This window comes from Mustela erminea, chromosome 5 (genome assembly GCF_009829155.1).
Source record: "Mustela erminea isolate mMusErm1 chromosome 5, mMusErm1.Pri, whole genome shotgun sequence".
NCBI classification, from domain to species: Eukaryota; Metazoa; Chordata; class Mammalia; order Carnivora; family Mustelidae; genus Mustela; species Mustela erminea.
Genome location: NC_045618.1, coordinates 64,132,785 through 64,147,389, shown reverse-complemented (window position 1 = coordinate 64,147,389; position 14,605 = coordinate 64,132,785). Strand labels below are relative to the sequence as shown.

At 40.3% G+C, this 14,605-nt stretch overlaps 1 protein-coding gene across 19 annotated transcripts in view; it reads left to right on the top strand.

Annotated features, from left to right (window-relative positions):
• The window catches only part of PPIP5K1 (diphosphoinositol pentakisphosphate kinase 1), a 47,447-nt gene extending 33,847 nt beyond the window's left edge, over window positions 1–13,600 (top strand). For 16 of the 19 annotated variants that reach the window (XM_032343496.1, XM_032343510.1, XM_032343507.1 and 13 more), the window contains 2 exons: window positions 7,148–7,261; window positions 11,665–13,600. In XM_032343496.1, coding sequence (XP_032199387.1) covers window positions 7,148–7,261; window positions 11,665–12,548 — 998 coding nt within the window. In that variant the 3' untranslated portion in view covers window positions 12,549–13,600. The remainder of the gene's footprint in view (window positions 1–7,147; window positions 7,262–11,664) is intronic. The other 3 variants (XM_032343504.1, XM_032343501.1, XM_032343499.1) reach the window with 2 other exon arrangements.
• Window positions 13,601–14,605: the final 1,005 nt, after the last annotated feature.

The window sequence follows — 14,605 nt, the reverse complement described above, 5'->3', positions numbered from 1 at the left end:
TCTCCCCCACCTCAACAGCAGTCTTACAGATAGCAGAGCATGGTGTCAGTGTGAAGCTCTGGTCCCTATTTCCTAAAGGAGCAGAACAGATTTTATTCTCAAAGAATTGTGTTTATCTAACTTAGCTTGTCTGTATTAATGGGCATGCAATGCATAACGATATAATAATTTGTGACAATAACATAAGGTGAGGACTGAGCTTTATAGGAGCAGAGTTTTTATGTTACTGAAGCTAAATTTGCCATCAATTCAAACAAGATTGTTATAAATTCAGGATATTAATTGTATCTCCATAGTAACCACTATGAAATATCTAAAAAATGTACAGAAAAAGAAATAAGGGAATCAAAATGATACGCTACAAACATCATTTAAACACAAGATGAGAGGTGCCTGGATGGCTCAGTCAGCTGGGTGTTTGCCTTCAGCTCAGGTCATAATATCCAGATCCTGGGGTTGAACCTATGTTGGCCTCCTACTCAGCAAGGAGTCTGCTTCTCTCTTTCTCCCTCTGCTCCTCCCCACTACTTGTTCTCTGTCTCAAATAAATAAAATCTTTTTTTTTTTAAAGATTTTATTTATTTATTTGACAGACAGAGATCACAAGTAGGTAGAGAGGCAGGCAGAGAGAGAGAGAGGAGGAAGCAGGCTCCCTGCTGAGCAGAGAGCCCGATGTTGGACTCGATCCCAGGACCCTGAGATCATGACCTGAGCTGAAGGCAGAGGCTTAACCCACTGAGCCACCCAGGCACCCTCAAATAAATAAAATCTTAAAAAGAAAAACAAACCACAAAGATGTTAGTAATGGAGGAAATGAACAAAATATAGTCTAAGATGTATAAAAAATAGCGAAATGATAGAATTAAGCCCCTTCTTATCATTGATTAGTCTACAATGTAAATGAATAAAACTCTCCAATTAAAAGGCAGAGATTAGCAGAATGGATGGTTTTTTAAGAATGGATTTTTAAAAAGATTTATTTATTTATTTTAGAGGCAGAGAAAAACTGAAGATGGGGAGTGGGGAGGGACAGAGGGAGAAGGAGAGAAGTCCCAAGCAGACTCCCCACTGAGGGTAGAGCCTGATGCAGGGCTCAATCCCACCACCCTGAGACCACAACCTGAGCTGAAACCAAGAGCAGGATGCCCAACTGACTACCCCCCAGGCACCCCAGCAGAATGGATTTTTAAAAAAATCATCCAACTGTATGTTGTCTACATAAAACTCACTTTAGATCCAACAGTACAAATAGGTTGAAAATGAAAGAATAGAAAAAGATATTCCATGCAAATAATAACCAAATGAGAGCTGGGGTAACTATACTAATGTCAGACAAAATAATCTTTAAGTCAAAAATTGTTCTAAGAGACAGATGTCATTATATATTGATTAAAAGGTTAATTCATCAAGAGCATACAAAAATTATAAACATACCCACCAAACAACAGAGCCCCCAAATATATGAAGCAAACATTGACAGAATTAAAGGGATAAGTAGATAGTTCTACAATAACAGTTGTAGACTTTAATATCTCACCTTTAGTAATAGATAAAACAACCAGACAGAAGATCAGTAAGGAAACAGAGTTTCAGTAACACTCTAAACCAGCTAAACCTAAGAGACATATAGAACATCCTACCACCAACAAAATATAGATTCTTCTTAAGTGCACATGATACACCATATGGTAGATCACAAAAAAAAGTTAAATAATTTTAAAAGATTGAAATTATACAAAATACCCTCTCTAGCACAGTGGAGAGTGGCGCTAGAAATCATTAATGGAAGGAAAATGAAAATTCACAAATATGTTGAAATTAAACACATTCTTAACCTTCTTCAGGTCAAGGAAGAAATCACATGGGAAATTAGAATATACTTTGAGATGAATGAAAATGAAAATGCAACATTCCAGAAGTTATGGAATGCAGCAAAATCAGTGCTGAGAGAGAAATTTACAGCTGTAAACACCTACATTTAAACCCAGGAAAGATCATATGGGGCACCTGGGTGGCTCAGTGGGTTAAAGCCTCTGCCTTCAGCTTGGGTCATGATCCCAGGGTCCTGGGATCAAGCCCCATATCGGGCTCTCTGCTCAGCGGGAAGCCTGCTTCTCCCTCTCTCTGCCTGCCTCTGCCTACTTGTGATCTCTTTCTCTCTCTGTCAAATAAATAAAATCTTTAAAAAAAAAAAATAAGCCCAGGAAAGATCATAAACCAAAAACCTAACCGTATACCTTAAGGAAGTAAGAAAAGAACAAACTAAACCCAAAGCTAATAGAAAGATTGAAATAATAAGGATTAGAATAGAAAACAGAGTCAGCAAAACCAAAAGTTGGTTCTTTGAAAAAAAATCAACAAAATTGACAAACCTTTAGCAGATTAAGGAAAATTGAGTGTTGATGCAAAATAACCAAAATAGGAATAAAAGTGGAGACATTGCTACTGACCTTACAGAAATAAAAAGAATTATAAGAGAGCACTATGGGGGCACCTGGGTAGCTCAGTCAGTTAAGAATTTGCCTTCAGCTCAGGTCATGTTCCACACATCTGGCTCCTTGCTCAGTGAGGAATCTGCTTCTCCCTCTCCCACCGCCCCGCCCCCACTCATGGACGCATGTGCTCATTTTCACTCTCTCAAATAAATAAATAGAATTTTTTTTTAAAAGAACACTATGAACAGTTACATGCCAATGAATTACATAACCTAGATAAACAAATTTCTAGAAGCACATAAACTATAAAAATTGACCCAAGAAGAAGTGGAAAATCTGAACATAATCTATAACACAGAAAAAGACTGAATCAGTAGAAAAACTTTTAACAAAGAAAAGTCCAGGATAAGATAGCTTCACTGGTGAAATCTACCAAACAGTTCTATGAAGCCAGCATTACCTTGATATGAAAGCCAGACAAAGACACCATAAGAAAACAATAATTCCTTATGAATATTGAAGCAAAAATTTCCTGTATTTTTTTGGGTAGGTGCCATGCCCAGTGAGGGGCTTGAGCTCATGACACTGAGTTGAAGATCTGAGTTGAGGTCAAGAATCAGATCTTTAACCGACTGAGCCAGCCAGGTGGCCCAGAAGCAAAAGCTCCCAATAAAATACTAGCAAACCAAATCTAACAGCAAGTTGACAAAGTGAGATTTATCTCAAGAATCCAAGGGTAGGGGCGCCTGGGTGGCTAAGTGGGTTAAAGCCTCTGCCTTCAGCTCAGGTCATGATCTCAGGGTCCTGGGATCGAGCCCCGCATCAGGCTCTCTGCTCAGTGGGGAGCCCGCTTCCTCCTCTCTCTCTCTCTGCCTGCCTCTCTGCCTACTTGTGATCTCTCTGTCTGTCAAATAAATAAATAAAATCTTAAAAAAAAAAAAAAGAATGCAAGGGTGATTCAAAATAAGAAAACCACTCAGTGTAATATACTATATTAAAAGAACAAAGGGAAAAGCTCAAAATCATCTTAATTTGGTAAAATTAAGATTTGATAAAATCTACCACCTTTAATTTGATAAAATCCACTACCCTTTCATGATAAAAACAACCAGCAAACTAGAAATGGAAGGGAACTTCCTCAACATAATAAAGGGCATTTATGAACAACCCATAGTACACATCATGCTCACTGGTGAAAGACTGAAAGTTGTTCCCCTATGATAGGAACAAGACAAGGATGCCCACATTCACCACTGCTGTTCAACATTGTACTGGTAATTTAGGCAGAACAATTAGGCAAGAAAAAAATTGGCATAGAAATTGGAAAGGAGAAGGTAAAGCTATCTCTATTCGCAGAGGTCATGGTCCTATGTAGAAAAATGCAGAGAATCCTCAAAAAAACTTCCAGAACTAATGAACAAGTTCAGCACAGTTTGCAGGGACAAGATCAACTCACAAAAATCAATTTTGTGTCCCTATACTAGCAATGAAAAGTCCAAAAAGGAAATTAAGAAACAATATGGGGCGCCTGGGTGGCTCAGAGGGTTAAGCCTCTGCCTTCGGCTCCGGTCATGATCTCAGGGTCCTGGGATCGAGTCCCGCATCGGGCTCTCTGCTCAGCAGGGAGCCTGTTTCCTCCTCTCTCTCTCTCTGCCCGCTTCTCTACCTGCTTGTGATCTCTGTCTGTCAAATAAATAAATAAAATCTAAAAAAAAAAAAAAAAAGAAACAATATAATTTATAATAGCATCCACAAAATAAAATAACTGGGAACAAATTTAACCAATAAGTTTATTTAAAGACTTGGACACTGAAACCTACAAACCATTGCTGAAATAAAGATGATCTAAATAAGTAGAAAGACATCCAATGTTCACACCACCCTTCAGTCTTTTTAGACATTCTTTTCCTTAGTAACCTTCCCACAGGAAATTTTAATACCACAAATATACAATATATGTCTGTTTATGGTCCATGGCCATGTGATGGACCACAAACCAATGGAATACCTAAAAAATTTTTTTGCCCTCACCAAGAACCAAGTTTGTTGAGAATACATGGTCTAGGGCAAGGAAAGTACAAGGTCATCCTGAGGCATGTTGTAACAGAAGCAAGGAAGCAGTCAAGCCTGAAGAGGCTCTTAATGACCACAAATGGAATATTTTACACTTGATCTTAGCCAAAAGGCCAAGAAGTGATACAACTAGAACATTTTAGCATTCAAAATAGTAAGTTACTATAATTGACTAAAGGACACTGAAATATAAAAATCCACAAGCTCATAATAAATAATAAGTAAATAATTCTACAAAAAAGAAAGCAAAAATAAAATAATAAAAAAATAATTAATTAATTAATTAAAAATGAATTTTAAAAATCTGCTATACCTGGAAAATACTTTTCACCACCTCTTTTCTCTGAAAACTAATTAAAAGGAAATAAACACTTATTCACCTTTTCAGTAGGAACTGCATTTCAGTGTAATCAAATAGCCCCAGAGGGAAAGCTCTTTTTTACAGAAAATATACCAGCTAATAAATGTTGGAGGATTGATAGAATTAGAAAATCACCACTTGGGGTGCCTGGGTGGCTCAGTTGTTGGGTGTCTGCCTTTGGCTCGGTTCATGGTCCCAGGGTTCTGGGATTGAGCCCCATATCAGGCTCTCTGCTAAGCCGGAGGCTTGCTTCTTCTCTCCCACCCACCCTGCTTGTGTTCCCTCTCTCCCTCTCTCTTTCTGTCAAATAAATAAGTGGAATCTTTTAAAAAAATAGAAAATCATGACAAACCATTAGAGATTCTTAATCTCACAAAACAAACTGAGGGTTGCTGGGGGGAGGGGATAGGGAGAGGGTGGTTGGGTTATGGACATTGGGGAGGGTATGTGATATGGTAAGTGCTGTGAAATGTATAAGCCTGACAATTCACAGACCTGTACCCCTGGGGGAAATAATATATTATATGTTAATAAAAATAATTTTTTAAAAAATTAAAAAATAGAAAATTACCACTTAAATACTAATGGATACTAACTTAAATACAATGGATACTAACACAATTAGGCAAGATGGTGGGATTGCATGGTGCCGAAGGATTACCTCTAATCAGAAGGGGAAAACTTTGTGGTAAGATCTTGTGGCTACCACTTTAACCCAGTTTGTAAACTTAGCTTTACTTAATGGGACAGTGAGACATTATGTCCTTCTAATGTGATGTAATGTGGGATCACCTATTTGGTATTTTTACCAAAGTTATTTAAATTGAATCATCCAATCACAACTTTTATGTATACCTTCCAGTTTGTAAGAAATATAAGCAATAGTGAAACAAGTTAAATGATTCTATGAGGGAGCAATCAGATAAATCCAGAATGTGAGACATGATAGTTCTATGAGACAACTGATCTGTTCTTTTCAAAAAGTCACTCTGAGGGGCATCTGGGTGACTCAGTTGGTTAAGCATTCAACTCTTGATTTTGGCTCAGGTCATGATCTCAGGGTCATGGGACCAAGCCCAGCATCAGCTCCATGCTCAGCAGGGAGTCTGCTTGAGATTCTCCCCCTTCTCCCTCTGCCCCTCCCCCTGCTCATGTGCATATGCTTGCTCGCTCTCTCTCTGTTTTTTTTAAAGATTTTATTTATTTGACAGAGATCACTAGTAGGCAGAGAGGCAGGCAGAAAGAGAGAGAGGAGGAAGCAGGCTCCCTGCAGAACAAAGAGGCCAAGACAGGACTCAATCCCAGGACCCTGAGATCATGACCTGAGCTGAAGGCAGAGGCTTAACCCACAGAGCCACCCAGGCATCCCATGCTTGCTCTCTCTCTTAAATAAATAAATCTTTAAAAAAATCACTTTGAAAAAAAAAATCACTTTGAGGAAAATAAATGGTGCTGGGAGAGATAATATTCTAGATTAAAAGAGACTTTGGAGATGTGACAAAATACAATGCATGGTTCATATTTGGATATTACTATAAAAGACATTTGTTGGCGGGGGCACCTGGGTGGCTCAGTCAGTTAAGTGTCTGCCTTCAGCTCAGGTCATTATCCTGGGGTCCTGGGATCAAGCCCCATATGGGGCTCCCTGCTCAGCGGGAAGCCTGCTTCTCTCTCTCCCTCTGCTGCTTCCCCTGCTTGTTCTCTCTCTCTGTCAAATAAACAGATAAAATCTTTTTAAAAATAAAAAATAAAAGACATTTGGGGAATAATTGTGGGAGATTTAAATATGAATTAGGTATTAGATGATATTAGGGTATTATTTTTAAATTTTGTAACGTTTATTAATGGTGTGTGGCTATGTAGGAAAAATTCCTTATATTTTAGAGATGCATATTGATGTATTTCAAGGTAAAATGTTTCATAATGTCTGTCATTTTTTAAAAAGAACTTCCTCATGAAGAAATGGGTGAAACAAATATGGCAAAATGTTAACACACTGATGTGGTAAATATAGGAGATGAAGATATCAGTATGGATTGTACTGGTCTTCCAACAACTTTTTTTAAAAAGGGGGAATGGGGAGAGAGCAAAAATTGTTTGAAAATATTCATAATATAAATTTTAAAATATTAAAAACAGTTTATATGAAGGGTCCTTAGGAAATGCTACTTTTCAGCCTGAGAATGTGTAAGTTCGCTTTGACTTATGTTGAGAACGGTGACTCTTGAATGGTTCCTCAAACTTTTTTTCCTTCCTTATTTCTCCCCTGTCTATCCAGCCCTCTTTGACTCTATGCACAGCAACCAAGCCTCAGATAGCCTATTTTCCCCACCCCGTACTCTTCATTCACCCACCCTACAACTCCGGCAGCGCTCCGAGAAGCCCCCTTGGTGTAAGTAATCCTTTTGGAACTGCCTGGAGAAAGGCCAAGAGGGATGGAGGGATTGGTGAGTGAGAGCCCTGTCTCATGAGGGAAATGAAGATGAGGGTTGAAAGACCAAGAATAACCAGTAGGGAAACCAGTCTCATCTGTTTCCAAAGTGAGGGAGGATTTGTTTACTCTGTCTCATTATCTCCATTCTCCATGACCCCTCTGTTTCATTGGAGAGGCTCCTTAAAGGTAGTGTCCCAGAGGGTACTTTGGGGGAACAAAGGACAGAAACTTCATTCTCCTCAGATTCCCATTTGGTCTCTATACCTTTCTCAAGTACAGATGACTTGAGAGGTTACCTGAGTGTATAGAAAAGCTGGGAGAAGGAAACTAGAATTTGCTACTACTTTCTACATATCCCTTTTCTCATCTTGTCTGTTCTCAGCTGTTAGTTCAAATTGAAGTGCTGCTTTTTCTCATCTCTTCTTTATAACCTCTAGCCTATCACAAGGTCCCCCTGGGTGGCACAGTTGGTTAAGTACTTGACTCTTGTATTAGGCTCAGGTCATGATCTCAGGGTTGTGAGATCGAGTCTGCTTCAGAGTCTCTCTCTCTCTACCTCTGCCCCTCCCCTTTCTAAACAAACAAACAAACAAACAAACAAATGAACAAATAAAATCTCTAGCCTATCACTAATTTTCCTTGGTAACAGTGTGAATAGTGGAGTCACAGGGACTTCCTAGTGTAATTGTAGGGAAGGGGAGATCCTGGTGACAGAGAGAGGATAAGGACCAGAGACACCAGTGATGGAAGAATCCTTTCCTTATTCAACCTGCCTCCAGAAAATAACTAAAATCAAACATGGCTTTTATTACTTCATTGGATAGGAGTGAAGCAAAGATTCATATTTCACCATTGGGTTAAACAGTTGCAGATCGGCACCCTGTATGCAGAAGAAACATTCCGTTCCGACACCAAGAGCTCTTCCACTGAATTTCATATTTTCTTACATTCACCTTGTCATTGCTCCTTTTATCTCTCTCCCGGAATGTTTATAGGTTTTGTGCCCCTGGAAATCTTTTTTTTTAATAATATATACATTTTTAAATTTGAGTATAGTTCATATGCAATGTTATACAACATACTAGTTCAACAAGACTATACATTATGCTGTGATCACCACAAGTGTAGCTACCATCTGTCATAATACAATGCTAGTACATTACCATTTACTCTATTCCCTGTGCTGTACCTTTTGTTCCTGTGACTTACTCATTTCATAACTGGAAGCCTGTATCTCCCACTCCCCTTCACCCATTTTGCCCAGCCTCTCACCACCCCTTCACATCAGCTTGTTCTCTGTATTTTAGGTCTGATTCTGCTTTTTATTTGTTTGTTTATTCTTTTTTTTTCTTTTTGGAGTCTGCATATAAGTGAAAACAGTGGTGTTGGTCTTCCTTTCACTTAGCATAATATCTTCGAGGTCCATCCATATGGTCACAGATGGTAAAATCTTATCCTTTTCATGGTTGAGTTATAGTCCTGTGTGTGTGTGTGTGTGTGTGTGTGTGTGTATCTTCTTCTTCTTCTCCTTCTGTTTTTTTTTTTTTTTTAATGCATCTGCTTTATCCATTCATCTGTTGGTGAACACTTGGGATATTTCCATAACTTGGCTATTGTAAATAATGCTACAATAAACATAGGGATGCATGTATCTTTTGAAGTTAGAGTTTTCATTTTCTTTGGGCAAATACTCAGTAGTGGAATTATTGGATCATATGGCAATTCTATTTTAATATTTTGAGGAACCTCGATACTGTTTTCTGCAGTGGCTACATCAATTTACATTCCCACCAGCAGTGCACAGACTTTCCTTTTTTTGCACATGCTCTCCAGCACTTGCTATTTCTTGTCTTTTTTTTTTTTTTTTTTTAGTTTTTATTTTAATTCTAGTTAGTTAACATAAAGCGTTCTATGTTATTTCTTGTCTTTCTGATTCTAGCTGTTCTGACAAGTGTGAGGTGATTTCTCACTGTGGTCTTGATTTGCATTTCCCTGATGATTAGTGATATTGAACATCTTTGCATGTGTCTGTTGGCCATCTGTATGTCATCTTTGGATGTCTGTTCAGGTCCTTTACCCAGTTTTTAGTTGGATTATTTGGGGTTTTTTGGTGTTGAGTTGTGTAAGTTCTTTATATATAACATTTGCAAATATCTTTTATCATTCATTAGGTTGCCTTTTTGTTTTGTTGGTGGTTTCCTTTGTTGTGCAAAAGCTTTTTATTTGAATATAGTCCCAGTAGTTTATTTTTGCTTTTGTTTCCCTTAGCCTCAGAAGACATGTCTAAAAAAATGTTGCTACAGCTGATGTCAGAGAGATTACTGCCTGTGCTTGCTTCTAGGATTTTTATGGTTTCAGGTCTCACATTTTGAGTTTATTTTTGTGTATGGTGTCAGAAAGTGGTTCCGTTTCATTCTTTTGCATGTAGCTATCCAGTTTTTACAGCACCATTTACTAAAGACTGCTTTTCCCCCTGCTATATTCTTGTCTCCTTTGTCATAGATTAACTGACCATATGAGCATGGGTTTCTATTCTGTTCCATTGATCTATGAGTCTGTTTTTGTGTCAGTACTGTTTGATTACTACAGTTTTGTAGTATATCTTGAAATCTGGAATTGTGATACCTCCAGCTTTGTTCTTCTTTCTCAAGATTGCTTTGACTGCCTCTGGAAACTTTATATTTCTCCTGCTTCTGCTTTTTTCTTTCTTTGAGAGGGAGAGAGAGAGAAAGCATGAGGTGGGAGAGGCAGAGGGAGAAGCAGACCCCCTGCTGAGCAGGGAGTCCCATGTGGTGCTCCATCCCAGGACCTGAGATCATGACCTGAGCAAGAGGCAGATACTTAACTGACTGAGCCACCCAGGTGCCCTTCCTGCTTCTGCTTCTGTCTGACCTCTTTGATTTGCCTGAATCAAACCACTAAGTGAATATTAAGGCTACTTCTATCCTTGGGTAACTCTTTCGTTTTCTTCTTGTTTTTAATCTACTATCACATCTTTGACTCAGTATGAGGTATGAAGCTTCATTGGTAAATATTTTCTTTAGAGTTTGTCTGCCGTAAATAGGCCCTGTTGGCCCAAACCATGTTCCTCTTTCTTCTGCTTGAAGCATGCCACCTGTGGCTCTTTATAGAAAAGAGAAAACTGGCATGCCCTAAACTCAATGGCTGATTCAGCCTTTTCAGGCTCAGGCTTGCCACCTTTCCCAGGTTCTCTTTGATGACAAGATATTCAGGTGCCCCCTATATCCAAATTCAGTCATTATTTATATTAGAATACTTTGAATATAAAATTAGAATACCATTAATAAATACATTTACAAAATGAAAAGTAGATTAGTCCCCTGCTAGAGGTCAGTGAAGTAGTAGAGATTGGGGTAGGAATTGTCCCCCAGTGTAATTGAGCCCTTCATTTTATTACTTTCAATATGGGATAATTAATTTTTGTGTTGTATATATCTGTAACATCCACAAGCCTCTAACATTGTGTGTCCCAAGACTTAGAAGGTCTTGACCTTGGATCCATGGATGGATTTCAGGGTAAAGTCTTTGAACCCCAGGAATTATTTGTGAAGATTAGTACGAATATCCATATGTATATTTTTCTGGTAAGATTGCCCATGACTGTCATTAGAGTTTCAAAGGGTTCAGTGACCCCCCCCCCCAGGAAGATTAATTAAGAAACTTTGCTGTTTAGAGATTCCATGGAAGTCTTCAATCTTCAGGTAATTTTCTTTCCTGCTGTTTTCATTCACAAGATTTTTCTACATTCTCCTGCATAACTGCCTCTTGGGCTATAAACAATGATTACCTTTGCCCCAGAAATACATCAATTGCTTTAAAAAAAAAATTCTTTACAAAAGATGTACCTAGGATTTAATTGGGAGTATTTCAACAGAATTTAATTGGGAGTATCTCAACAAAAAACAAAAGTCCATTAGACCTCATTCCCTCTCCACCCCACATGTTTACCCTAAACCTACAGAATTAGAATCTCTAAAGATGGAACCTTGAAATTCGTATTTTTAAAAATTACCTCATTATGAACCACTGGGATACAGCTTGGTATGCTTCCAAAGTAGGAAGTAGACCATGTGAATTCAGAGTTGGGTTGGGGGTATATTTTTGAAAAAACTGGATGAAGTGGGCCTCATCACTCTCTCCTGAAGTCTTAGATGTACCTTAGCGCTCCTGTGTACTCCTGTAGTGTACATTAGGTCAGAGTAACAGTTCCTGAGCTGGGCTAATTGAGCAATCTCTGCATAGCTTGGGAAGAATTCAGACTCTAGCATTTGAACTGCATTCACAGAATAGAGCCTACTCTTCCAAGTTGCCTGACTTGGTCTCCTGACTTTGTTTTACAGACAGCAGTGGCCCTTCCAGCACTGTGTCAAGTGCTGGTCCTTCCTCCCCCACTGCAGTGGATGGTAACTGCCCTTTTGGCTTTAGTGATCAACCTTCTGTAAGTTCACACATGATTGAAGAACATCAAAGCCTTGGGATGCTCCCTAGGAATGGAGAACAAGAGTTCCTCATTGAAGGGGTGCAAGAGCCTTTTGAACCAAGCCAGTCTTCACAGGAACCACCTGTGGAAACCAGCCAGCCATGCCAGGAGGTTGCTGAGGTGATCAGCCAGCCCTGCCAGGAGGTTCCTGACGTCAGCCAGCCATGGCAGGAGAGCCATGACAACGTTGACCAGATATGTCAGAAGGTTCCTCAGATCCACCAGCCATGCCAAAAGGCGAGCCACTTGTGCCAGAAAATCTCTGATGAAGCTTGCCAGCTTTGCCTGGAGAACCCTGAGGTCAGCCATCCATCCCAGGAGGTCCCTGTGGAAGTTGGCAGGCTGGCCCATGGGTTCCCTCGAGGGGTTGGTGACCTAGTCCAGGAAATCCGTATGGAAGTTGGCAATCCAACCCAAGAGACCCCTGAGGAGCTCAGCCAGCCATGCCAAGAGTTCTTTGCAGAGGTTAGCAGGCTGACCCAAGAGGCTTCTGCAATCAATCTGTTGTCTCAGGACATTCTTGAGGCTGATAAACCATCCCAAGAGTTCCCTGGTGAGGGTGATCTGCAGGTCCAGGAAGTCCCTGAGGTTAATCGGGAGTCCTGGGTGGCCTCTGAGGTGATTGACCAGCTGCCTGGAGAGGATATTCCCCAAGCCCAGTATCCATCTGGTGATCCAAACTCTCAGAGCCAGTCTTTAGCCCATGACCAGTACTCACCCCTCCCACCAGCAACATGTGATTAATCATGTTCTCATTAATGGTATCACACTATACCAGCTATTTGAGCTAGCAACTTCTTCTGTTGGCTAACTCGCCTGCCAGTGTAAGACCTTGGATCTCACCAGAGGTGTCTGAGGAAGCAGCCCTCTTGGCATGAAGCCAAGAACTGTGCCAGAGCTGGGCTTGAGAAGGAGTCGGTTTGATGCTCAAAGCAGCCGTTGACTCCTCACTTGACTGTTAGACTGGAATAGGATTTCCGTCAAGGGGTGGGCTGATCTATCATTACCCAACCTCCTCTGAGCATCCCAGGAAATTCCAGCTTGTTAAAGGAAATGCCATTTAACTGTTGAAGACACCATCCAGGGACAGCAAGTGCAAAAGAGGGCTTCAAGGTCTCCACTTTTCTGGGGAAATATTCACAACTTCACAAGGTACCCTTAGACCATATGTGCATTCAGGAGGACTCTTGTATTTGCTAGCACTCCTCTGGTGGGCCCAGCACGTCTGTCTGAAATGTCTGGGAAAAAAGAGAGGCCCCTTCCCAACAAACATCCACTGTGGCCACTAATCTTTAGATTGGGCTTATGGGTGTTTTGTTTATCATCCCAAATTCCCCCTCTGCCCCAGACCTGTCCCAATAGCTCCAGGGAATAGTAGGTATTAGATTCCTGTGAAAATTTAAGAATAACTACTTAAAATGCTCTGGGGGTTCTTGGCCAATCTGTGAAGCTGGGCCTCTTTTTGTTGTGGGGCTACTTGGCTTAAAAGATGATGTAGTAGAGAAAATCAGGTTCTATTTTAAGCAATCTGCAGAGATCAATATTGTACAGACATGAGCAAAGATTATATATATATTTCTGTAGTGGTGCCAGGGACAGACTGGCCAAAGACCAAACACTCCAGGGTCCCCAAGAGGTATTTCCTTTTGTCATTGTGTCTTTAGGGTCAGGTGTGATTATGAAGCTTTTCCCAAAGATATGGGGATGGGAATGGGTGTGGGTAGGAGGGATAATGCAGTCACTGGAGTGGGATGGCCGGAACATTATGAGTGCTCAATAAATATGAAATAATAAGAGTGGTGATGGTGGTGATATGTCCTTTTGAGTTCAAGAATATAAATCCATCCTGTCTGTGACTGAATTAATCAGAACCACTCAAAAGCTGTTGTAGTTGAGTGGAAAGGGACCGTAAGATAAAGAGATCAGGCATCCTAGAACATCCAGGGCAGTCATCCTGTGGCAGTCAGCCCACCATCCCAAAATGTTATCTGAGTGGTGGTGTCAGGGAGAGTATCTATCTCTGTGAAGCACCACTGAGTATTTGCCTTCTCACCAGACCCTTGGAATCACCCTCTTAGTTTTTCACTCTGATGCTTTGGAGTGTCTGGAGGAGTTGATATAAAGGGGTTATGGTCTTTCTGTGCCTCCTTGAAATACTTATATTGGGAGAGCCCAGAACACTGGGAGGACTGCAATATCCCCTTTCCCATATATTTACGTTCTCAACCTGGCCTCTCCTGACATACCCAGGACTATGAAGGGTTTCCCTGCAGGGCAAAATTCAGCCTTTACTCAGTACAAGTCCTAACTTCACAGGTAAGTGCTCTTTTCAACCTCATTAGACTCTGGATCTCTTAGGGCTTCTCAACTGTTTGCCTGTTTGGTGTTCCCTTATCCAGGGTATTTAATGGTGGTTATTCAGTCCTTGGCTCTTGACCCCAAAGTAGGTAGATCCTCTTCCTAGAATCCCTGCCCCTCTTCCCTCCCCCAAACCAAATGTATCTCCCCATCCTAGGCCCCTCTTACTCATACTCTGGTGTTCTCATTTTCAGAAATTAGCTGGCTCCCATATCTTTTTCTCCCTTTATCTACCCTATGTTCTCTGGCCTCCCTGGGTCCTGGAGCTGCTTTCAGTTATCAAAGACATTGAGATAAATGACAGTGGTGGGAGAAGCAGAGAGGTAGAAGCCAAGGGCTAGCAACTAAGCAATGTATACAGTCAGAAAAAGCCTAAGCAGCACTACAGCATCTGTAATGAACTTGATTTTATTGTTAGAATTGGAGGTGGCTCCATTACAGCA